Below are 25200 nucleotides of genomic sequence, written 5' to 3'. Positions count from 1 at the left end.
ACTATGATTCTGAATTTGCATATGTCATTATTAAACAATCACAGCACAGAAGGTGTTTGAAAGAGCAAATGTTTCCTTTTCATATATCCATTCCTTTTCATTCCAGATCATCATAACTCACTGCATAAAAATAATTACTCCTCATCTTGTCTCTGATTCTTTTGCCATTTATTTTAATCTGTGTCCTCTGGTTATCAATCTTCCTTCCAGCGCCTACGTCTGCACACATACAGAGGCTGAACTCCAGGACATAGTCGACGTATTTACTGAGGCGTACGAAAGTATGGGCCTTACGCTAAACATCAGTAAGGCAAAGGTCCTCCACCAGCCTGTCCTTGCCGCACAGTACTGCCCCCTAGTCATCCAAGATTCAAGGCGCAGCCCTGAACAATGTGGACCACTTCCCATACCTCAGGAGCTTCTTATCAACAAGAGCAGGCATTGACGACAAGATTCAACACCGCCTCCAGTGCGCCAGCCTGAGGAAAAGAGTGTTTGAAGACCAGGCCCTCAAAACTGCCACCAAGCTCATGGTCTACAGGGCTGTAGTAATACCCGCCCTCCTGTATGGCTCAGAGACATGGACCATGTACAGTAGACTCCTCAAGTCGCTGGAGAAATACCACCAACGATGTCTCCGCAAGATCCTACAAATCCCCTGGGAGGACAGGCGCACCAACATTAGCGTCCTCGACCAGGCCAACATCCCCAGCATTGAAGCACTGACCACACATGATCAGCTCCGCTGGGCAGGCCACATAGTTCGCATGCCAGACATGAGACTCCCAAAGCAAGTGCTCTACTCGGAACTCCTTCACGGCAAACGAGCCAAAGGTGGGCAGTGGAAACATTACAAGTACACCCTCAAAGCCTCCCTGATAAAGTGCAACATCCCCACTGACACCTGGGAGTCCCTGGCCAAAAACCGCCCTAAGTGGAGGAAGTGCATCCGGGAGATCGTTGAGCACCTCGAGTCTCATCGGCGAGAGCTGCAGAAATCAAGCACAGACAGCGGAAAGAGAGCGCGGCAAATCAGCCCCACCCACCCCTTCCCGCGACGACTATCTGTCTCACCTGTGACCGAGACTGTGGTTCTCGTATTGGACTGTTCAGCCACCTAAGAACTTATTTTAAGAGTGGAAGCAAGTCTTCCTCGATTCTGAGGAACTGCCTATGCTGATGAGTGGAAACAGTTTCTCCTAACTATCAAAACCCTTCATAATTTTGAACATCTCTATTAAACCTCCCCTTAACCTTCTCTGCTTTAAGAACAATCACAGCTTCTCTATTCTTTCCATGTAATTGAAGACCCTCATCCCTGGTATCATTCTAGTAAATCTCCCCTGAATCCTTTCCAAGGCCCTTCCTATAATATGGTGCCTAGAATTGGACAAAAAATTCCAACTGAATGTTGGTGATTCTGGTGCAGCAAATCCAGGAAATTATGGTGTGTGTGAAATGCTATTATGTATACCGCACTATTTTAAGCTCAATTAAATAAGAAAATAAATGTTTCGACAGCCAGGCATGTTCAGATTTTACCCTGACTGATATTACATTGATATTAATATTTATTGAGTTTATGTACAAGCATTGCAATAAAATATGGCTAGTTCGGGAGTCAACACTGTGCATACGGGTTACTGCTTAATGTCGATTTATATATTTACACTGTAATCAGTACAAACTAATCGATCAAATTAAATCCACCCGAACATTCTGTTTGTATGTACTGCGACCCAGTCCCACGTTACCAGATCGGAGCCATTGTTCCTAAACACATCCCTTTAAATAACCTGTTGTTGCGTTCTGTGTTGGGATCCCAATGCCTTTGATGTTGTCTGCACTCCTGATCCGCCACTAGACTCATTGCATATTGTAATTATTTTTCCAGCAAACTGTGGCGTCAATTCGCCATTGGTGGATCGGGCAGCTCAGCGGTCTAATTTATGCCGTTTGTTGTCAATATCGGTATTGCAGCAAATTCCGGGCCATAGAATCTTATACTCAAATCCAAGTCAGGTGCTTAATGTACTTCAGGATACCATCATTCATCCTACTAAGGACCATACTTCAAAATGTCACAACACAGAGCATCAAATCAGTCCAGTATGGCAATTGGCTTCCTTATCTAAAGATTCACATTCCTGAACATATTGGAGATACTTCACTGGTGATTTTTTTTTGTTGGTTTTTATGAGGACTGTGGTGCTATTTATGCACTACTGTTGACTAGATTGGAGTTTAGATACTTTTCAGGTTGTTATTACTTGAAGGAGGAAACTAAGTGGGTACAAATTGAGATGGATGTGAGATTACTTAATCCCCAAACTAAATAGTCTTGGAACTGCCCTACCTCTGAGGAGGTATTGCTAATTTTAGTACATTTTCCGAGTTCATTAGGACCTGCTATTTTAAGTCTCCGCTCTCATCTGGGATTCATTCATCTGACATTGTCTACTGGAGCTTCTGCAGATAGAATCCCATAGATCAGCATTCAAGCTGGAAAAATTCAGGTTCAGTTTAGTACCCAGCAATCTACTTCAAGTGCTGTATTCTGGCTTGGACATCCCTGGATTTGTTCATCATCATCATAGGCGGTCCCTCGAAACGAGGATGACTTGCTTCCATGCCAAAAAAGGATGAGTTCACAGGTGTTTCAATGAACTACATGTTGAAGGGTGGAAGATGCCTGTGTGTGGATTTTTGTAATGTGTGATGGCCGTTGCACACCAGCCACCACATGGGCTTGACAGAGCTAGGTCTTGGTCCAATGGCAAGGGTTAACCAAGACGACTGGAGGGAGACCTGCTTTGCTGCACGGACCTAGTGTGCACACATATCGCAGTGTGGGCTGGTCCGTGCTGCCCCTGGCTGTTATAAAGCTGCTTATTGCCAATTATGTAGATGATACCAGTAAAGCATCTGAAGGAGCTCCACAGGCTAGAACAGATATACTACAATTAGAAATACATCCTAGAGGGATAATAGTTCATGTTGAAATTACAACCAATCCCATGTGTTCTTCCCTTCTCCAAAAACAATTTTTCTGTTCCAGATCTACTTTAATTAGACATTTGCACTACACATCTGAGCTTAACTGGTGCAGCTGCTGAAGCAAATTGGGTGAATTGGTGCAGAACACCATCATTTTCCAGCCCCCACAATATTAGATTGTTCGATCAAGGCTAATTCTGAATTTCCGAGGAGTGCCCTCTGTACATTTAATTTTGTTCACAGTAACTTGGGCATCTTAGTACTGAACCTCACAAATATTAGGCCCAGAAATTAAATCGTTCATAGTCAATTTACTCCCACACCCAACTTTTTCCCCATAACCCTGCAAATTACTCCTCTTCAATTACAAGTTTACAAATTTAAAAGTTTCTATGGAATCTGATTCCACCACCCTTTCAGGTACTTCATTCCAGATCTTAACAATCCTCTGTGTGAAGAAATGTCTTTATTTTCCCTTCCAGTTCTTTTGCCAATTATTTTATGACCTCTAATATTCATCCACTTGCCAGAGGAAACCGTTTCTCCGTACTTGCTCTTTCTCCATACTTGCTCTATCAAATCCACTCAGAATTTTTAATACCTATATTAGATCTCCCCTTAACCTTCTCTGCTCTAAGGAGAACAATCCCAGCATCTCCAATCTTTCCACATAACTGAAGTCCCTCATCCCTGCTATCGTCCTGGTAAACCACCTTTGTACCCTCTCCAGAGCCTTGACATCCTTCCTAAAATGTGGTGCCCAGAATTGTGCACAATACTCCAGCTGAGGCCTAACCAGAGATTTATAAAGGTTTAGCATGACCTGGCAGGGCAGTTGGTAAGAGCAGTGTGCCACAGTGATACAGATCAGAAAATCGCAGGTTTAATCCTGGTCTATGTTGAATTAACCGAGCTCAACTGGAATGACAATAGGTATACTGCAACTGACCTCTGCCCTTGGAGCTAGTAAACGAATCGACAGTACCATTGCTAATTGTTCAATTGCGTGCGTATGTGCGCTTTGGCTCAGAACAGGATCTAAACTCAGCCGTCATGATGTCCCTGTGGTAAATAGCATGGCCGAGGTAACGCAGTTAATGCTTTGGAGCTACAACCCCGCAGGAGTAAATGCCTTCTGGAAAATAAGAATGGGAAAAAGCTTGCAAAATGTTTTTGTTATGTATGAATAAAGAGTCTGACCAGATACTGTGAGCTCAAAGTCAAGTGTGACCGTAGTCTTTTATTACAGGTCTCCAGAGTGCCTCAGCAGCCTGTGAGGCCTCCTTAAGTACAGGTGCTCCCAAGGGATTGTGGGATCCCTTGGGACTCCAGGGGACGAGCTCTCTGGTGGTTACACAGGTATTTACAGATTTACATATATAACAGCACTTTCTCCACCCCCGTCCCCAAAGTCAGTAGTGTAACTATTTACAAAGTGAGTCGATCTGGGGCCTTCCTTTCCCTGGTTGATCGTCTCGGTGCAAATGCTGGTTTTGATGAGTCGTTTGTTGGGCCCTCGCTGGGCTTGCTGTGCAGCTGGCCTTGCTGGGCTGCTTGGCATGGTGAATCCTGCTGGGCTGCTGCAGGTGATGAGTTCTACTTCGTGGTCAACCACTGTGTCGGTTGTCACTGGTGTGTGTGTGTGTTGGGGACTCAAAAAAGGTAGGGTCTAATGTGGGTTGCTCTGGATAGTCCGTGAATCTAAGTTTGGTTTGGTCCAAGTGTTTCCTGTAGATAAGTCCATTTGAAAGTTTGACCCGAAAAACCCTACTCCCCTCTTTGGCCACAGCAGTGCCAGGAAGCCACTTGGGACCTTGTCCATAGTTCAACACAAATACAGGATCATTAATTTCAATTTCACGTGACACATTTGCGCCATCATGATATGTACTTTGTTGAAGCCGCCTGCTCTCTACCTGTTCATAGAGATCAGGGTGGACTAACGAGAGCCTTGTCTTAAGTGCCCTTTTCATGAGCAGTTCCACTAGGAACATTTTACCTAAGAACGGGCCTGCATAGTTGACATGGACCCTAGACCACAGTTTGGAGGGCCAAGACCATAAACTTAGTGACGCCTCCCTGGGCGCATTGCTTAACTGTGAAATTGTATTACATTTGTGACCGCAGGACTCTTAAGTCCGCATCGATACCGGGCCACCACACATGGGATCTGGCTATCACTTTCATCATTACATTGCCTGGCTGAGTACTGTGGAGATCAGTGAAAGTGTCCCTGCCCTTTTTGGGTACCACTACCCGATTACCCCACAGAAGGCAGTCTGCCTGTATAGACATTTCATCCTTGCGCCGCTGGTACGGCTTTATCTCTTCCTGCATTTCTAATGGGACACTGGACCAGCTCCCATGAAGCACACAGTTTTTTCGTAAGGACAGTAAAGGGTCCTGGCTCGTCCAGGTTCTAATCTGTCGCGCAGTAACGGGTGATTGCTCACTCGAATGCTTCCATTACCATGACGAAATCTACGAGCTGTGCCATTTCCACCCCCATGGTGGACAATGGCAGCCTACTGAGAGCATCGGCACAGTTTTCTGTGCCTGGCCTGTGGCAGATGGCGTAGTTATATGCAGACAACATGAGCGCCCATCTCTGGATGCGGGCCGGTGCATTCGTATTTATCCCCTTACTGTTCTCGCCCTGTGATGGATGGGTCGTGCCCCTGGAATTAGGTGGATCTGCACTTTTGCTCCTTGAAACTTTCCGATGCCTGGTTTGAACGGCAAGGGGAACTTGTTTAAGACCTGGGCACACGAAGTGTCGTCGAAGGACGAGAGTGCTAGGATGTCGTCCCAGTTCCAGCATATCTTTCCCAGCCAGCTCCTGCCGAGCAGCATGGGACCATCGCCCGGCACCATCCAGAGTGGTAACTTGTGCACCGCTCCATCGTAGGAGACCTTTATACTAGCACTGCCGATTACGGGAATCAGTTCCTTTATGTAAGTTCTCAGTTTCGTGCGAATGGGAGTAAAGACTGCCTTGAGGTCTTGCTGCACCACAATTTTCCTAAAGTCTTTATGCTTATAATGGACTGGCTCGCGTCCGTGTCCAGCTCCATTGACACCGGGAGTCCATTTAATTCAACCTTCAGCATTATCGGGGGACACTTTGTGGTAAATGTGTGCACCCCATATACCGCTGCCTCCTCGGTCTGAGGCTCTGGTTCGTCGTGATCCGCCATGGATCTGTCTTCTTCTGCAACATGGTGATTTGTAGAGTTTGCAGCTCGACTGCACATACGTTGGAGATGTCCCATTGTTCCACAGCCTTTGCAAATGTATCCTTTGAAACGGCATGAATAGAAACGATGATCAGCCCCCGCAGCCAACAAGGTGTTAATGGCCTTGCATTCATCACCCTTGATGGTGGACCCTGAGACATCTGCGGACGTGCAGCTGCAGGCATATGAGGCCTGCCTTGTACATTGCGATTCGAAAACAACATTACTTTATTCACAGTACTTGTAGCAGCACTCGTGCTGAGAGATTTGCTTCGTATTGCCACTGGTGGCAATGAACGCCTGGGCTATCGCTATGGCTTTACTCAAGGTTGGGGTCTCTTCAGTCAAAAGTTTGCAAAGTATCACTTCATGGCCAATGCCAAGTACAAATAAGTCCCTGAGCATGTGCACCAAATGTCCTTCAAATTCGCAATGTCCTGCAAGACGTCTTAGCTCGGCGACAGAGCTCGCCACTTCCTGGCCTTCAGACCTTTTGTACGTGTAGAACCGGTACCTCACCATCAGAACGCTTTCCTTCCGGTTCAGATGCTCCCAGACCAGTGTGCACCAAATCATCGTACAATTTCTCTTCTGGGTTTCGCTGGAGCAAGCAGATTTTTCATGAGGCGATACGTTGGTGCCCCGCAAACAGTGAGGAGAATCGCTCTTCGTTTGTCAGCATTCGCTTCTCCTTCCAGCTCGTTGGCCACAAAGTATTGGTCGAGTCGCTCCACGAAGGTTTCCCAATCATCTCCCTCCGAAAATTTCTCCAGGATGCCCACTGTTCTCTGCATCGTTGGGTTCGTCATCTGTAACTCATCGTTGTTATGTATGAATAAAGAGTCTGACCAGATACTGTGAGCTCAAAGTAAAGTGTGACCTTAGTCTTTTATTACAGGTCTCCAGTGCAGGTGCTCCCAAGGGATTGTGGGATCCTTGGGACTCCAGGGGATGAGCCCTCTGGTGGTTACACAAGGTATTTACAGGGTTACCTATATAACAGTTTTTGTTTCAGAATGAGAAGATTTGCAGTGTGGAAGGAAAGGTCCGCCAGCGGGGAAGTGATAAAAGCTAGGTAGAAAAAAATTCTGGACTAAAATAAACTGGTTTGATTGCAAGAACGTAGAAATGTGGGAAGACAGTACAGCATTTCTGGATGACTTTGATGCTTATTTAATTACTCAAGAATGAACATAAACCATGCTTAATGTAAAACTGCATTTCAGGTCAAAGAAGTTTGGCGTTTTCGTGCAGTTTCGCATCTGTGCACTCCAGCTGTGAGCAACCTATTATGCAAATGTCCTAACAGAATTAAATTGTTTCGTAGTGTGTTTTGAAAAATTTGGATCGTGCTTTACAGCAGTTCAAATAGTCCTGATATAAGTGGTTGAATATTAACTAAAGCCTAGAACCAGTGATTGAAATAGTATACTATGTACTATCGCATAAAGTTCTTGTTCTATGTTCATCTGGAAATCCTATTTTCAGTATTGGCTAAATCGCGCTGTGGCAAATTAGCTTTTGTCTTTGATGTCCGGAAGATTCAATGGCGTGGGTGGGATAGTGGGTGATGGGCCAAACGCGAGAACTGTTATTCTTCAGTGTCTGAGAGAGTGTTGCTGTGCAGTTATAGTACTGATTGGAAATGACACACTAGCACTTACTTGTACTTTATCTTCAAAGTAGAAGCCAGACAAAGCTAAACATGTGAAATAAAAACAGAAAATGCTGGAAACACTCAGCAGGTCAGGCATCATCTGTGGAAAGAGAAACAGAGTTAACGTTTCAGGTCGATGACTTTTCAGTAGTAACATAAAAATGTGCTTAGATCTGATCATCTATATAACAGTAAGGTTTTTGGTTCCGCAGTCAACTTTTTAAGATTTCTATTGCTAGTGTATGAAGAAGTATTGAAAATTTAGAATACAATGAAACTAAATAAAAACACCTTCTCTGTTTATAATGCTGGCTGGTATGATGTGGGTCATCGTTCAGATTGAAATCGCATTGGTTTTGAAAGACTAGCATCTGTGATACCGAATTGAAAACCCCATTGAAGTTTCCATTTATATTAAAAGAAAACATTGGCCCTGAAATTAATGGAGAGGTGGGAAGCGCGGGGGAAACCCGGCAAGTCCAGGGACGTGGAGGGCCGCATTTAAATATCCTGCAAACTTCCACCTGACGGCCGGCCAAATTGACAGCAGAGTTGACAGGCGGGAGCAGAAGCCAGCAGCAGGAGGCTGCAGCTGAAGACCCATGGGGACGGCCCCCGACAGTTAGTGGGAGGTCGTTGGACAGGGTAGATAGCCTGGTGCAAGGGAGGTCCAGGGCTCCGAGCAGCCTTTCCTGGCCCACAAGGAACCCCGAAAATATACATTTAAAACTTACAAAATATGAAGTAGGCAAAAATACAGAAAATGCACCAACATCTTTAATGCTAACTTGTGTGTGATTCATTTAGTAAGACGAAAAGTTACACTGCAGTTCAGAGTGGATTTATCCACTAATCACTTAAACTACATTTAGGGCACTGTATGCAGTTTTGGCTGCCCTACCTATGGAAGGAAGTCGATGCATTGGAGAGGATGCTTAGAAAAGTGGTAAGGATGGTTCTATAGCTTAAATTATAAATTTAATTAAGTTTGGATTTTCATTTGCTGGGGAAAAGGATACTGAGAGGACATGACCCCAGTCTTTCAAATGTTGAAAGATACAGATACAAGCAAAGCAAGTTTAACTGTGATTAGAGAACACAGTAACAATAGTAACAAAACTCAACTGAGACCAGTGAAAAAATCTCATCTCTTTTCCACTCCTCTAGCCCCCCCCCCCCCCAAAAGTTGGAGATATATATAACAAAATGTAATCAAACGCATTAAATGCTGTGCCAATTGTCTGCTTTAAAAAGAACTGGTTGGATATCTTGTTAACAACAAGATGGGATATGTAAAGGATTTCCAGATGAAATCAATGACAACTAAATTGAATGTAGGCGTATATATCGTACTATTTCCATCGTTGACTCTAGGTTTCACAGCTCTTGAGTTCAGCAATTTGCATTAAGGACTAGATTGATATATTGTTCGTGGTAGAGCTGGAGCTGTGTACTGCTGTCCAAAATCTTGAGACTATTTTAAAAGTAGATGAAAAGGTGAATAAGGATTCGTGTAGACATATCAGTGCTGTTTGAATCACAGCAATATTATTTGTGGCATGCAACCAGTTTGGGTCGCAGTATAAAACAAAATACTGGAGATGCTGGAAATCTGAAACAAATGCAGGATTGAAAGTTGTAAATGGTGTTCCCAGATTGGGATATCCTGCTGTTATTGTTGATTACCTTTAGGAATCGGGAAGTAATTTCAGCATTCTTGGAAGTTATGCCTGTGGTTATTTATGTTTCTCAAGAAATTAAATCAATTAAGTAGAGTCCATGATATTGCAGATGGGCTTAGAAGGTCCCTTCTCAGCCTATACTTAAGTTTCTTGCTTTCCCTGTAAAACATTTTAAGAAAATTGGTACATAATGCTTATATTTTTAACAAAATGTTCCAGTAAGTACAACACTCGTTCTAAGAACCCTTTATTGCACTTGCCTTTAGGGCTTATGCCCTGACCTTCTAACAAGCCCTAAATAATCTCCCTGCATTTCTACTTAATCGGTTCAGCATTATATTGTTCATTTAATATTCCTCTTGCAGATTATTTTTTTTCTTCATTTTTATTTAGTTTCCTTCTCTCTCCCATTGTAGGGTACTCTTCCCTGGGCAACACTCCCGCTCCAGTTACTAAGTGCCTATTATTCACGTCAGGCCATCTGACTCTTAAAATTATGTGATCAGATAACTCGTGATCAAAGCTAGGCTACGTGGTTTAGATGCAGACTTGGGGCCCAAACTTTGCCATCATTTAGGTCCTTTTTTTTTTGGGAGCTAAGTGTTTTTTGGAGCTAACTTAATTTAAGGCGATTTTATTAGTTTCACCAATAGTATAACGCCATCCTTAACAGATAACGGCCGTTTTTTTTAAATGCAGTTTTTCTGACGTCACTTGGGGTCAAGCCCACCCATCCGGCGTTTTTGCGAGTTTCGCCAATAAGGATTTTTTTTAAGGACAGCGCTAAGGACCACTTTAAAACCTTGCCTTACCAAGTCGGAGTCCGATCAAAATCGGTGTTACCGATGCCATCTTGGGACATGGAGCTGAGTTATAGCTTTTGGAGAGAGGGAACAAACCTTATATTATATATAAACTACTTAAAAATGTTTGTGCTTAGGTTCCACTTTCTGCCCGGGCTTCTTTCGAAGCCGAGCTCCTGTGTCCGGCCGAGGGAGCAATCCTGTCGGCTGGCGTGCCGAACCTGTGTGCTTCGAGCCCGGTGAGCAGCGGAGACAGAACACCAACAGTTCGGTGCAAACATTTATGTCATGTATTCAACCAGCATTGTAACCCATGTATAAACTGACCTAAGTTGTACACTGTGAGAACAATGACCACTAGGTGGGAGACACTCCAAACCTGGACCTTCAGGTATAAAAGGGGAAGCTCCACCCACCTTCATCACTTGAGTGCTAAGAAATAAAGGACAGGCCACAGACTGACCTCTCAAGCATGGGCCTCGTGTGCATTTATACTGTATAGTAAGGACGTATTAATGGCGATGAGAAACTGGGATTTAAACCACGCGAGCATGGCCACTAGCAGAACAGATGAGAGGTCCTGTGTTAAGGAATGGTTGGGACAGAGATTCAACATTGTTAAAGCAGCACACAGTTCTCCAGGCAGACAAGGGCAGTCGGGCATGCCCCAACATGTAGTCGAACCCAGAGGGGGAGTTCGACAGAGACAATGGCAAGCTGAACGGCGATTCACACCATTGCAAGGGACACTGCGGCCAGTAATGGGGCCATCAATACCTGTTAATGGCGCACTCAAGGACAATAACAGGGGCAGTCAGGGACGATTGACTGGCAAGGGACCTTTTGTTTCCAACAGCAGCTCATGTTGGAGGCGTGGAGGCACACACTCAGCCGGAGTTTGCAGAGATGAGCAAAATACCTGCAGAAATTGCAGAAATGAACGCTGAGGGAAATCGCTGGAAACTGAAGTTCAGCGAGTTCATGTGGAGCACGTATACATTTCATACACCAGGACGCCACCGATAATAATGAAAGTGCTCCTCAATGGCATCCCAGTATCAATAGAGCTAGACACGGGGGCCAGCCAGTCCCTGATGGGTATCAAACAGTTCAAAAAGTTGTGGGCGTCCAAGGCCAGGAGGCCAAAATTATCGTCGATTGACGCACAGCTACGGACTTGCACAAAGCAGATCATTCCGGTGCTAGGCAGCGCCACGGTAGTTGTGACCCACAAAGATTTGAAGAACAGGTTGCCACTCTGGATTGTCCCAGGGGACGGTCCCGCACTACTGGGGAGGAGTTGGCTTGCTGTCATGAACTGGAAATGGGGCGATGTCAATGCAATTTCCTCTGTGGAGCGAGTATCATGCTCACAGATCCTGGACAAATTTGGCTCATTGTTTCAACCCGGCATCGGCACTTTCATGGGGGCCCAAGGTAGTGATTCACATAAACCCGGACGCCAAGCCAGTATACCACAAGGCCAGAGCGTTGCCATACATGATGCAGGAAAAGATAGAAGGCGAATTGGACCGCCTGCTGAGGGAAGGCATCATCTCGCCAGTCGAATTCAGTGACTGGGCGAACCCGATCGTGCCGGTGCTCAAGGCGGATGGGTCGGTCAGGATATGTGGTGATTACAAGGCCACCATCAATCGGGTGTCACGCCAAGACCAGTACCCGCTACCGAGAGTGGAGGACCTCTTTGCGACGCTATCCGGTGGCAAACTTTTTTCAAAATTGGACCTGACCTCAGCTTACATGACCCAGGAGCTGGCGAGTGAGTCGAAGAAGCTGATCACCATCATGACACACAAGGGGTTGTTTGAGTACAACAGATGTCCGTTCGGGATTCGCTCGGCCGCCGCGATCTTCCAACGAAATATGGAAAGCCTCCTCAAGTCGATTCCAGGGACGGTGGTTTTTCAGGACGACATCCTCATCACGGGTTACGATACTGAAGAACACCTCCACAACCTGGAGGAGGTGCTACGCAGACTGGACCGGGTAGTGCTGCGACGAAAAAGGCGAAGTGCGTCTTCTTAGCTCCAGAGGTAGAATTCCTGGGGATGAGGGTAGCAGCAGACGGGATCAGCCCTACTGCGTCCAAGACGGAAGCGATCCAGAGAGCACCCAGACCCCGTAACACGACGGAGCTGTGTTCGTTCTTGGAGCTCCTGAACTATTTTGGTAACTTTCTTCCCAAATTGAGCACGCTGTTAGAGCCGCTACACGTGCTCCTACGCAAAGGTCGTGAATGGGTCTGGGGGGACAGCCAGGAAAGGGCTTTTAATAGATCACGCAATTTGTTATGTTACAACACTCTGTTAACACTTTACGACCCATGTAAGAAACTTGTGTTAACATGCGATGCGTCGTCCTATGGTGTCGGATGTGTGTTGCAGCATGTCAATGTCAAGGGTCAGTTACAGTCGGTAGCTTATGCCTCCAGAAGTCTGTCCCAGGCAGAAAGGGGTTACGGGATGGTAGAAAAGGAGGTGCTCGCATGTGTATATGCGGTAAAGAAAATGCACCAATACCTGTTTGGCAAGAAATTTGAGCTGGAGATAGATCACAAACCCCTAACGTCCCTTTTAGCTGACAACAAGGCCATAAATGCAAACGCATCGGCCCGCATACAGAGGTGGGCACTCGCGTGTAGCGCCGATGCACTCAGGCTCCCATTAGCCACCACTGAGGAGGCTACCGAGCATGCTGTTGAGATGGGTCATGGCTGTTGAAGCTTTTGAAAGCGAAGGCTCACCCGTGACAACCCGTCAGATTAAAGTCTGGACAAATAGAGACCCGCTATTGTCTCTAGTCAAGAAATGTGTCCTGAATGGGGACTGGGCAGCCACGTACAGGGCATGCCCTGAGGAATTTAAACCATTTCACAGGCGCAGGGATGAACTCTCGATTCAGGCCGATTGCCTACTGTGGGGAAACCGAGTAGTCATGCCCCAGATGGGCAGAGAGGTGTTCATCAGAGAACTCCACAATGAGCACCCGGGCATTGTCATGATGAAGGCAATTGCCAGGTCACACGTTTGGTGGCCAGGGATAGATGCAGATCTGGAACTTTGTGTTCGCAGGTGCAACACGTGTGCCCAGCTGGGCAATGCGCCCAGGGAAGCCCCCCTTAGCCCCTGGCCATGGCCCGCCAAGCCTTGGTCACGCATCCATGTGGACTACGCAGGTCCTTTCATGGGAAAAATATTTTTGGTTGTAGTAGACGCCGACTCCAAATGGATCGAGTGTGACATTTTAAATTCAAGCACATCCTCTGCCACGGTAGAAAGTCTACGGGCAATGTTCGCCGCCCATGGTCTATCGGACGTCTTGGTCAGCGACAATGGCCCGTGCTTCACAAGCACTGAATTCCAGGACTTCATGGCAGACAATGGAATTAACCATGTCAGAACGGCACCGTTCAAGCCGGCCTCAAATGGCCATGCAGAACGAGCAGTGCAGATAATCAAACAGGGAATGCTCAGAATCCAAGGGGGTTCCCTACAAAGGCGCTTATCACGCCTCCTGTTGGCCTATAGATCCTGACCACACTCGCTCACAGGGGTTCCACCCGCAGAGCTGCTAATGAAAAGGACGCTCAAAACCCGGCTATCCCTTATACACCCACCATGAAAGAAATTGTCGAGAGCAGGCGCCAGCCACAATATGACTACCATGACAGGAATGCGAGGGCGCGACGTATTGATGTAAATGATCCTGTTTTTGTCCTCAACTACGCTGCAGGGCCCAAATGGCTCGCAGGCACTGTGATTGCCAAAGAGGGAAATAGGATTCTGGTAGTTAAACTTACCAATGGACAAATCTGCCGCAAACACGTGGATCAAACAAAAAGGAGGTTCAGCAACCCCATAGAAGAAGCAGAGGAAGAACACGATGTAGAGTTCACTCCACCACAGGTGACCGCACACCGGAACCAAAGGGAGGCGAGCCCAATCACTGTGGGCAGTCTGGATAGGCCTGAGGCACCGCAAACAGCAGACACTCAGGCCAGCACCCAACAACCGGAGCCCCAACTCAGGCGCTCTACAAGGGAGCGTAAACCACCAGAGAAACTCAACTTGTGATCCCAATAAGACTTTGGTGGAGAGGTGATGTCATGTATTCAACCAGCATTGTAACCCATGTATAATCTGACCTAAGTTGTACACCGTGAGAACAATGACCACTAGGTGGGAGACACTCCTAACCTGGACCTTCAGGTATAAAAGGGGAAGCTCCACCCACCTTCATCGCTTGAGTGCTAAGAAATAAAGGACAGGTCACAGACTGACCTCTCAAGCATGGGCCTCGTGTGCATTTATACTGTATAGTAAGGACGTATTAATTAAAATTGTACATTTTGCCCCCAGTGTTGATTTTCTCTGTTGTATTCTCGGGCCAAAATTTCTGCCGACTAGCAATTGTGCGTCGTGTTACCCTGGACACCTAAATGCTTCAAGTTGAATGTTGCGCATGTGCAGAAAGGGCCTCACTTTGTCGACGCAAAAAATTAGCCCCACCCTCAAAACCGGAGGTATTTCTGCGCTGCGCCAAAATAAAAAAAAAAATTTGCCGAAACTTCAGACTTTTTAAGCGTTATTTCAGCCAAAAAACGGCCGTTAATCGGAAATAACGCCGAAAAACAGAGCTATTTTACAATGTGGAATTTTGGGCTCTTGATACCTGAGCCAAATGATGGTAGCAAGTTAACCTTACCTTTTCCTCTGGTGTCATGATCTCGATCGCCAACAAAGTCATCTTCAATCATTGCTTCATTTTCCTCCCCACCCACATTCCCCCTACCTTCTTTCAACCCCACTTTGCTTCTGTGTCTGCTTCGGGGGGAAAAAAAACTTCCCAGTCACTTACAACTGCACCCCAAATTCTCAATTACTGAGCCTTTGTCACTCCATTTGCCACAGTACCTCTGCAGCTGTTGATTTCCTTAACTATTCCCTCACTTCCACTTCCAATGCCTTCATCTCCAGAAAAATCTTCACCGTCTCCAAGCCCGAGTGTTCCCCTGATACAGCACCCTCAAGTCCAATGGAAGAAAGCCCTGGGGCCGAAATTCAGGGTCCCTATAAGACCCGTTACCACCGTTTGGCGGCAGCTATGTGGCGGAATCGAGTGGCCGCACGTTCCAATCCAGTGTCCGCCCCGACCCAAATTCAGCTCGGGTATTTTTCGGCCTGTCCCCACTTCTGCCCTACTGCTGCCGACCGCTGCAAGCGCATCATCAAAGCGCACACCGCCGCTATCCCGCACCTCCATTTCAATCCACCCGAAATGTGCTGGAAAAGATCCACGAGCTGCTAAATGGTGCCCCCGTCAGCTTTTTCTTTTGGTGCACCTTGTCTGCTCTCTCTCTGCCCTGGCAGTGCTGCAGCCATTAAAGGCGAGGGCCGAATGCCGCAGCCGCCATATTATTTTTGCCAGCTGACTTCCATGTCGGCTGGACTATTGTACCCCCGAGTTCAGCCGGGCACCAAAAGGCAGCCTGGCCTCCGCAAGCCGCTGGCCCGGCCGAAACCCTCCCTGGTGGCCCAGTGGCTGAAGCGAAACAAAATCCCAATTCTCTCCCCTTTAACAGAGGGGAGAGAGCGTGGTGTCGTACATGCGCAGTGACGTCACCACAGTGGCGGAGACTCGATTCTGCCCCTCAGCATGACTTACCACCGCACTTCCACCCCCATTATGACTGAATTCTGGCCCAACGTTAAAACATCTTCTAAGTCCTGAAAATCGATCGGACCGCCGCCTCATCGCTCCCGGTGGAAAAACCAAGTAAAAAATCATAGGTGCGCCAGCTTTCTGGCATGCCTGAATTTCGGTCCCCTGGTGTACAACTGACTTAGCTCTCCATCACCAGATCTAACGTGACCACTTCAAGCTCTACCACTGCCAAAATCACCTGTTAATCTAAGGAAGGACATTCTTGCTATTGAGGGAGTGCAGCGAAGGTTCACCAGACTGATTCCCGGGATGGCAGGACTGACATATGAAGAAAGACTGGAACGACTAGGCTTATATTCACTGGAATTTAGAAGAATGAGAGGGGCTCTCATAGAAACATATAAAATTCTGACGGGATTGGACAAGTTAGATGCAGGAAGAATGTTCCCAATGTTGGTAAAGTCCAGAACCGGGGGTCACAGTATAAGGAAAAGGGGTAAGCCATTTAGGACCGAGATGAGGAGAAACCTCTTCACCCAGAGAGTGGTGAACCTGTGGAATTCTCTGCCACAGAAAGTTGTTGAGGCCAGTTCGTTAGATATATTCAAAAGGGAGTTAGATGTGGCCCTTACACCTAAAGGGGTCAAGGGACATGGAAAGAAAGCAGGAATGGGGTACTGAAGTTGCATGATCAGTCATGATCATATTGAATGGTGGTGCAGGCTCGAATGGCCTACTCCTGCTATGTTTCCCTGATCTTCCTGGAGGACAAAGGTAACCACGTGCCTATTTTCCCTACTGTCAACTACCTTCTTAAATCTCACCCTCTCCTCTGCCCCTCCCACCCACCGCTCTGCCCCTCCTACCTCCCACACCCTTTTCTTTACCTCCACCACCCTTTATTTTACCTCCCTCACCCTCTCCTCTACCTCCGAGCCAAGGTAGCTGCAAGTACGCCCGCCAATAGTGGAGCAATTGAAATCGGCGATGCGCAAGAGGCCTGAGTTGGAAGAGCGCACAGAGATCCTGAAGACTTCTAGGGGTGGAGGACATTACAGAGATGGGGAAAGGCAAGGCCATGGAGGGATTTGAAAACAATAATGAGGATTTGAAAACTAAGGCAATGTCGGGCCGGGAGCCAGTGAAGGTCAGCAAGCACAGGGGTGAATGAGATTTGGAGCAAGTTAAGATACAGGCAGCAGAGTTTTGGATGAGCAGAAGTTTATGTAGGGTGGAAGATGGGAAGCTGATCAAGAGAGCATTAGTATAGTGAAGTCTAGAGTTAAAGGCATGGATGTGGGTTTCAGGAGCAGAGTCAGCCGATGTTACAGAGGTGGAAGTAAGCAGTCTTGATGGTGGAGCGGACATGTGATCGGAAGATCATCTCGGGGTCAAACACGACACCAAGGTTGCGAACGGTCTGGCTCAGTGTCAGACAGTTGCCAGGGATGTAAACGGTGGTCAGGGAGTTTGTGGCGTGGCCCAAAGACACTGACTTCAGTCTTCCCAATATTGGAGGAAATTTCTGCTCATCCAATATTGGATGTTGGACAAACAGTGTGACAAATCAGAGACGATGGAGGGGTCTAGAGAAGTGGTGGTGAGATAGAGCTGAGTGAAGCTGAACTTCCTCCCAGATCCCCTCCTATTATAGCCCTGAAACCCCAGCTCTCTCGTTTCTCCCCATCTCGTCCTACAGGTCAACATTGAGAAGTCCAAAGCATTATCCCCAGCCCAAACTTCATATCCTCACTACCAACTCATACCATGCAGTGTTAGATTAGGGACCTTATGTAATAGGAAATGACTAAACTGCCTTAGCTTCAATTATGTTAGAAATAGGGCTGAACAGTAGATTTGATAAATAAGCACTACATGATACATCAGCTGATTCAGATAAAATCTGAATTTCAGCTAATACATGAGTGAGTTGTCTAGCTTGTAAGGGCTAAAAAAACCGACGTGTATCGTGGATTTGTTAGCAAACTTTTATGCAGTCTTCTGTAAAAGCGGATCTGAGCAACCAAAATCATGTGTCTTTTACTATACAATGCATATGCAGATTTAGTGACGGAACCATCATTTTTTTTACATTTGTCTTAAAATATTTAGTTAAGTAATTTATAATCAGCTAATTAGCAAATAATGATCTGTGAAAGGAGAGAACATCTCTGGTGGACAAGCATCTTCCACCCCCTCTTACTTCTGATGAAAGTACCAATCATAGTGAATCTCCTGAAGCTGGTTTTTGGATGCCTTCCAATTGAAAAACTTCCCCTCGGGTGGGAAGTACAAAAAGTTTTTTGTCGGTTTTGAGGGGGAAAGTTCTCTCCCTCCACCCCGTTTGCAAAATATATATTTTTTAAATTAAGTCAGCAGTATTTAAAACAACTTTTACCTCACAATTTCTCCCCGTCTCCTCTGAAGGCATAAATCTATGCTGCAGTACATTTGCATGAGCACAGGCCTCCTTCCCACATGTTGTCCAAATGGCCATTCTTCTCTTTCATGAGCCTCAACAGTGAGTGTCACCTGGGGAGGCACGGGGAGGGGGAAGGATCACAGCCAAGTCTGATTCTGTCCTCACTTGATGTTCATCCAGATGCACTTTATAGTACAGGTCACTGGATAGTGATTAGGAGTGAGAACACTGGTTGACCTCTTCCTTGAGCCTGGTACTTCCCTGGGCAGTATGGCACTTCACTATTGTGGGACACAGATTCTCTTAAGCCTCTTGCATCACAACTTAGATAAGTGAATAAGGTGCACTGTAGGCTGTATTTAGCAACAGTATTTTCGCGCTGTTGTTTTTTTATTTGATCTAGAAAGCGTAAAGCTTACATTCTCTGAATTAAATCCACAAAAGGTGCAATTTGATTGATGGTCATTGTGGGAACATTATAAAATTGGCAATTCTCACATGACCAACAAAATTATAGTGTTATATTGAAATGTTCTCCAGCATCGGAACTGACTGACGAAGGGTTAAACAAGTTCAACACAACAGCAATGGACCACAAAGCTGTTACTAATGCACTCTAAAAATATTTATCTATTTACAGCATGGGGAATTGAAATACAACAGTGAGATTAACATTCCTTTTGTATTGAAAGAGTTAATTATTGATGGATCTAATTAAAAATGTATTAAAACGTTGTAATTTAATTACACTCTATGCACTCTCACCTTCTAAACTTTACAGCTAATCTTGCAAATCCCTCACATCCTGCCAGTGACTCAGTTTTTCTGGTAATTCTATAGGTGTACCACTGTTAACGTGCACTGTATTTCTGTTTTGTTCGCTCTCTTCTATTCCCCAGCCTCCCAAAAACAGAAGGCTTTTAGTTACAAGTGTCAAAACTGCACCTACATTTGCTCATTTTCAGATGTGACTGATTAATAGTCCTGAAGTGCTGCGTGTCTGGCACACAGGCTCAGGTGTTAGACTGAAGAGTGACTGATTGGCAGTTTGGATAAAAAATGTAGGACAAGCCAAGACCTGCATTGTTTTTAGAAGACAGTTACCGATAGCTTTTTACAAAATTAAAGTGTGAAAGGAATATGCTAAACAAACAGCTGGCCTTATCTATTTAAAATGTTTCAAATAAAAGTGTATCCTCTTTCATTAACAGACACCAACAATGCCTTCAGCAACACAAGCGTGTCGCTGTCAATTTGTATGTTACAATTTTAGAACTATTTTTTTAAGGAATTAATTGTGCAGGTTTGGAGAAATTTAGTTAATAGGACTGCAAACTGAATCTGCTCTTTAAAGCTGACACTCTTAGTGCCCACATGTTTTGCTTTTAGTCATTTGAAGCTATGAATCTTTCTGCAGGAAAAAAAACAAGTAACTAATGACAGCAGCACTGAGGAGTTCCTACAGAATTTAATTGTCTCTTCAAAAAGATCCTGTTTAAACACACTTTGAATTTAAATGTTGAATGAATAAATATATATTTTTAAATGTAGCCATGTCTCATTTCACATGTCACGGTGAGGGAGACTCCTTTTCTCTTAATTTAAAAAGAAACCCTGCTCTTGTATCCAATGACCTGAACTCGTATTTTTCCCATCTAATGTTCTCTCTTCTTAACTGAGACCATTGACATTTGTGGTTGCGTGAGATTCTTGTGCCCTTCAGTACCTCGCCCAAAGAACCACTCTTTGTGTGAGCCCAGAAAGTGAGTGTGAGCAGGCTATTTGACAATGTGGTACATCATAGCTCGGCCATAAACTCTCTCTCCACCTGACATCAACATGTGTGCTTTATGGCAGGGCCACTGCAGAAGAGGAAACCTGGTTAATTTCCTATTTATATTCCCACCCCCAATCTAGCTGAAGGGCGCTGAGGGCAGTTGTGTCTCATTTACCACTCCAACTGAGATCAGCTAACTTGGCATTATCTGGCTCAGTGATTAAACTGGCAGTTTCAAATGCAGTGACGAGCACTTCACTGATTCAATGCTTGAATTTCCCTAGCCTTGAAAATTTCCTTTTTGAAACTTTGAACAAGTTATACCGTGTTAGATTTAGATATTAACTTATATTAAGAACATATGAAATAGGAGCAGGAGCAGGCCATTTGGCCCCTCGAGCCTGTTCCACCATTCAATAAGATCATGGCTGATCTGATCATGGACTCAGCTCCATTTCCCTGTCTGCTCCCCATAACCCTTTGCTCCCTTATCGCTCAAAAATCTGTCTATCTCCACCTTAAATATATTCAATGACCCTGCCTCCAAAGCTTTCTGCGTCAGAGAAATTCATAGATTTGCAACCTTCTGAGAGAAGAAATTCCTCCCCATCTCAGTTTTAAATGGGTGGCCCCTTATTCTGAGACTATGTCCCTAGTTTTAGTTTCCCCTATGAGTGGAAATATCCTCTCTGCATCTGCCTTGTCGAGCCCCCTCATTATCTTAAATGTTTAGATAAGATCACCTCTCATTCTTCTGAACTCCAATGTGTATAGGCTCAACTGATCTTCATAAGTCAACGCCCTCATCTCCCGAATCAACCTAGTGAACCTTCTCTGAACAGCCTCCAATGCAAATATATCCTTCCTTAAATACGGAGACCAAAACTGTATGCAGTACTCTAGTTGTGGCCTTATCAGTTGTAGCAGGACTTCTCTGCTATATATATTCTATCCCCCTTGCAATAAAGGCCAACATTCAATTTGCCTCCCTGATTACTTGCTGTACCTGCATACTAACTTTTTGTGTTTCATGCACAAGGACCCCCAGGTCCCTCTGTAGTGCAACACTTTGGAATTTTTTCTCCATTTAAATTGTAATTTGCTATTCTATTTTTTCTGCCAAAGTGGATAACCTCACATTTTCCCACATTATACTCCATCAGTCAAATGTTTTCCCACTTAGCCTGTCTATATCCCTTTGCAGATTTTTTGTGTCCTCCTCACAATTTGCTTTCCCACCCACCTTTGTATCATCAGCAAACTTGGCTAAGTTACACTCGGTCCCTTCATCCAAGTCATTAATATAGATTGTAAATAGTTGAGGACCCAGCACTGATCCCTGCGGCACCCCACTCATCACTCTTTGCCAACCAGAAAATGACGCATTTATCCCAACTCTCTGTTTTCTGTTAGTTAGCCAATCCTCTATCCGTGCTAATATATGTGAACTTTTATCTTGTACAGTAACCTTTTATGTGGCACCTTATCGAATGCCTTCTGGAAATCCAGATACGCCACAAACACTTAACTGCTGTAATTTGATGGATTTCAAAAAAATACTTCTGATTTGTAAAATAAACTATACATATAATTGAAAGTGCTTGAATGGCCCAGCAGGTCTGTGTCCATCTATGGAGAGAACTGACAAATGGTTCACACCTGAAACATGAACTCATCTATTTTCTTCCCGATGCTGACAGGCTGGCTGAGTGTTGGCAGCATTTTCTGGTTCTGTTTTCAATTTCCAATAGCTGTAGTTTTTTGCTTTTTTTAATTTATCATTGATTTGTGTGGGATGCACAAAACATTTGTCTTAATTTTTAAAAGTGTAGTGCAGCAAATTCAGTGTACTTAGAGTCGTGGAACATGTGTGTCAGTGGCAAAGATTTCATCACATGTTTATTTTGGCTACGTGGTAAATTTTCTGTTTCAAAACGGAATTAAGCAATATTTCACTGCAATCCTATTGCTTTTAAGTCATTTATTAGATAACTCTTTGCATTGATTATTTTTCTTTAATGTTTCTTGTTAAATACCTGTTCTTTAAAAAAATAAGTATCAGACTGAATTACCTTGTATGCTGCTTTTTAATAATAGTATAAATGAATATTATTGTGCCCAGTTATTTATTATGTATGCTGTGTTTTCATGTCTAAATTTAATCTGTTACACTCAAAATCAGATGGTGCGAGCGTCCCACCACAGGAAGCACATTCTGGCTGTTCATGACCAGTCTGCATCGTTTTTAAATGGTGAACTTGCTGTAATGTCAGCCTTATAATGATGATTACACTTCCAAGTAATTCATTATATGTAAAGTACTTGGGATGTTTGAGAGATGTGATTTAAAAGAAAGCAAGAAATAACTTGCAGTTATACAACGCCTTTCATTACTCAGGACATCTCAAAGCCAATGAATACTTTAATCCCCGTTTTATAAACAAACATGGCAGCCGATTTGTGCACAGCAAAGTATCAGATAATCATTTTTTAGTGATGTTGGTTGAGGAATGAAGTTTGTCTAGGACTGCTGGAAAACTCATCGCTCCTCTTCAAATGGTACCATGGGATCATCTGCATCCACATGAACAGGAAGACAGAGCCTGTTTCAGAGGAGAGTGTGAAGGCACCCTCACTGAGACAGGTGTTAAATAAACTATTTCTTTGATTTCAGGGGAAGAAAACAGGAAAGCTGAAACAATGTTGGCTGGTTAGTAGTGTGCAACTTCAACTTCTGACCAAAATCAGTTTAGGTTTTCATAATGCACGCCAAGACATTTATTGTCTCAAATTTTTGCCGTGTTCGGTTATCTTCGCATTTCTCATGAAAGCAGTGGTTTGTTTTGGGGTGTGAGAACCACGAGCACCAAACAGCCAACCAGTTCCTTATGCGAGTGATTCTTCATATGTTAGCCTAGTTGGTGAGAGTAAATAAGCTCTTCGAAGTACTCAGAACTGTTTGTAACTTCACAACTTGTCTGATTAGACAACAAAGTGGGGAGAGGGAAGTGGACGATGAAGGAAAAGCACTCTCTCCTCTCATAATGCACACCTGCATAACGCATTGTTCAGTGCTGCCCTGTGTAAAGCATTTCTTAATCCATAGTTTTCTGCAGGAATAGCTGTACTGTCCTGAAAGTACCTGACCGTGCTCATTCAGTCATGTTGAAGGCACAGCTGAGACTGGTTCTAAGATACATAAGCTTTAATTATGATACATATTTCACCAAGACAAGCTGTAATTTTAATATTGTGTGATTGCTACCTACATTATAACCTGGTGACTGCAAACTATATTCTAGCCTGGTAAATCTGAGTGCTGAATTTTAAACAATTTTTATTCTCTGCATTTCAGCCACTAAATGAGCGACCGTTTATTCAGAAGCTATTCCGTCCAATCAGTGCAGAAGGCCAGCCACATAATCTTGGCGACTTGTTGAAAGAAATGTTTCCCGCTGCTGTAACACCTGAAGGTAAGAGATGATCCTTCATTGGTCATGTGACCACAATTCAGTGTATAATTTTTGTGTTCTGTTCTGTAACTTGTATGTAAAAAAAAAAATTGTCCTTGTGATTTTTATTTGGCATAATAATTTTAAATGATATAACTTTGATCCTTGATCTATAGCAGCCAGGATGTAATACTGAATCATAACCTTCGTTATTAATTTGTCAAATCAAATCACTAAAATGTGGCTATTTTTTTGATGGTTTCTAAATAGGAGCCCTGAAGGCAACTGGATTTTAATATTTTATTTTAATATTTTAACTTTGGTTTCTAGCAAGATGAAGGTTTTTTTCCAAGTTTTACCACTGGGTAATTTGTACAGTAAACCATTTTCTCTGTGTAGCCTGTCCTATATTCTTTAAGTTGGGTGGAAAGAGAAGGGTTTCTAAATTGAGTAACCTGCTAAGTTTAACTCCGCCTATAACCTTTTTGTTGAAAATGATTGCATAGAATCATTTCTTGCTGTTATGTCCTTTAATTTTAGCTCTTTCAACTTTTATTTAGAACAATTTTTTAACTCTCTTTATTAGTTTCAGTCTAAACCCTCCCACTTAATAAAGAGAGGAGATGGACGAGGGAGGCTGAACCTGTTGGAGCATGCTTCAGCACCTGGCCTTGGACTCTCAGGAGATGATCATGATTCAGGTTGATTAGGGCAGAATTAGAGAGCGCAGACATCGCTGCGGGGGTGGGGGGGAGGCGGGGGTTGTAGGGCTGGAGGAGATTACAGAGATAGGGAGGAGCGAGGCCATGTAGGGATTCGAAAATAAAGATGAGAATTTTGAAATCGAGGCGTTGCTTAACCGAGAGTCAGCAAGCACAGGGGTGATGGGTGAGCGGGACTTGGTGCGAGTTAGGACATGGACAGCCGAGTTTTGGATCACCTCTAGTTTACGTAGGGTAGAATGTGCGTAGCCAGGAGTGCGTTGGAATAGTCAAGTTTAGAGGTAACTAAGGCATGGATGACGGCTTCAGCAGTGGGAGCTGAGGCAAGGGCAGAAACAAGCGATGTTACGGAGGTGGAAATAGGCGGTCTTAGTTATGCTGCGGATATATGTAGTCGAAAACTCATTTCAGGGTCAAATATGACACCAAGGTTGCAAACAGTCTGGTTCAGCCTCAGACAGAAGTTGGGGAGAGGGATGGAGTCAGTGGCTAGAAAACGCAGTTTGTTGCAGAGACCGAAAACAGTGGCTTCGGTCTTCCCAACATTCAATTGGTGAAAATATCTGCTCATCCAGAACTGGTTGTCGGACAAGCAGTCTGACAATTTAGAGATTGTGGAGGGATCGAGAGAAGTGGGATTGAGGTAGAGCTGGATGTCATCAGCGTAGATGTGGAAACTGATGTCATGTTTCCGGATGATGTCGCCCAAGGGGCAACATGTAGATGAGAAATAGGATAAGTTTCTTCATTTCCTTGCATATTTGTAT

General features: G+C 44.6%; 1 protein-coding gene across 4 annotated transcripts in view; it reads left to right on the top strand.

The window, feature by feature from the left end:
- The window catches only part of atg5 (ATG5 autophagy related 5 homolog (S. cerevisiae)), a 296434-nt gene that overhangs the window by 214016 nt on the left and 57218 nt on the right, over nt 1-25200 (top strand). For all 4 annotated transcript variants that reach the window (XM_070885622.1, XM_070885620.1, XM_070885619.1 and 1 more), the window contains one exon: nt 23615-23732. In XM_070885622.1, coding sequence (XP_070741723.1) covers nt 23615-23732 — 118 coding nt within the window. The remainder of the gene's footprint in view (nt 1-23614; nt 23733-25200) is intronic.

Source organism: Pristiophorus japonicus, chromosome 7 (assembly GCF_044704955.1).
Source record: "Pristiophorus japonicus isolate sPriJap1 chromosome 7, sPriJap1.hap1, whole genome shotgun sequence".
In the NCBI taxonomy this organism is placed as follows: Eukaryota; Metazoa; Chordata; class Chondrichthyes; family Pristiophoridae; genus Pristiophorus; species Pristiophorus japonicus.
This window is presented reverse-complemented; position numbering and strand designations above follow the sequence as displayed.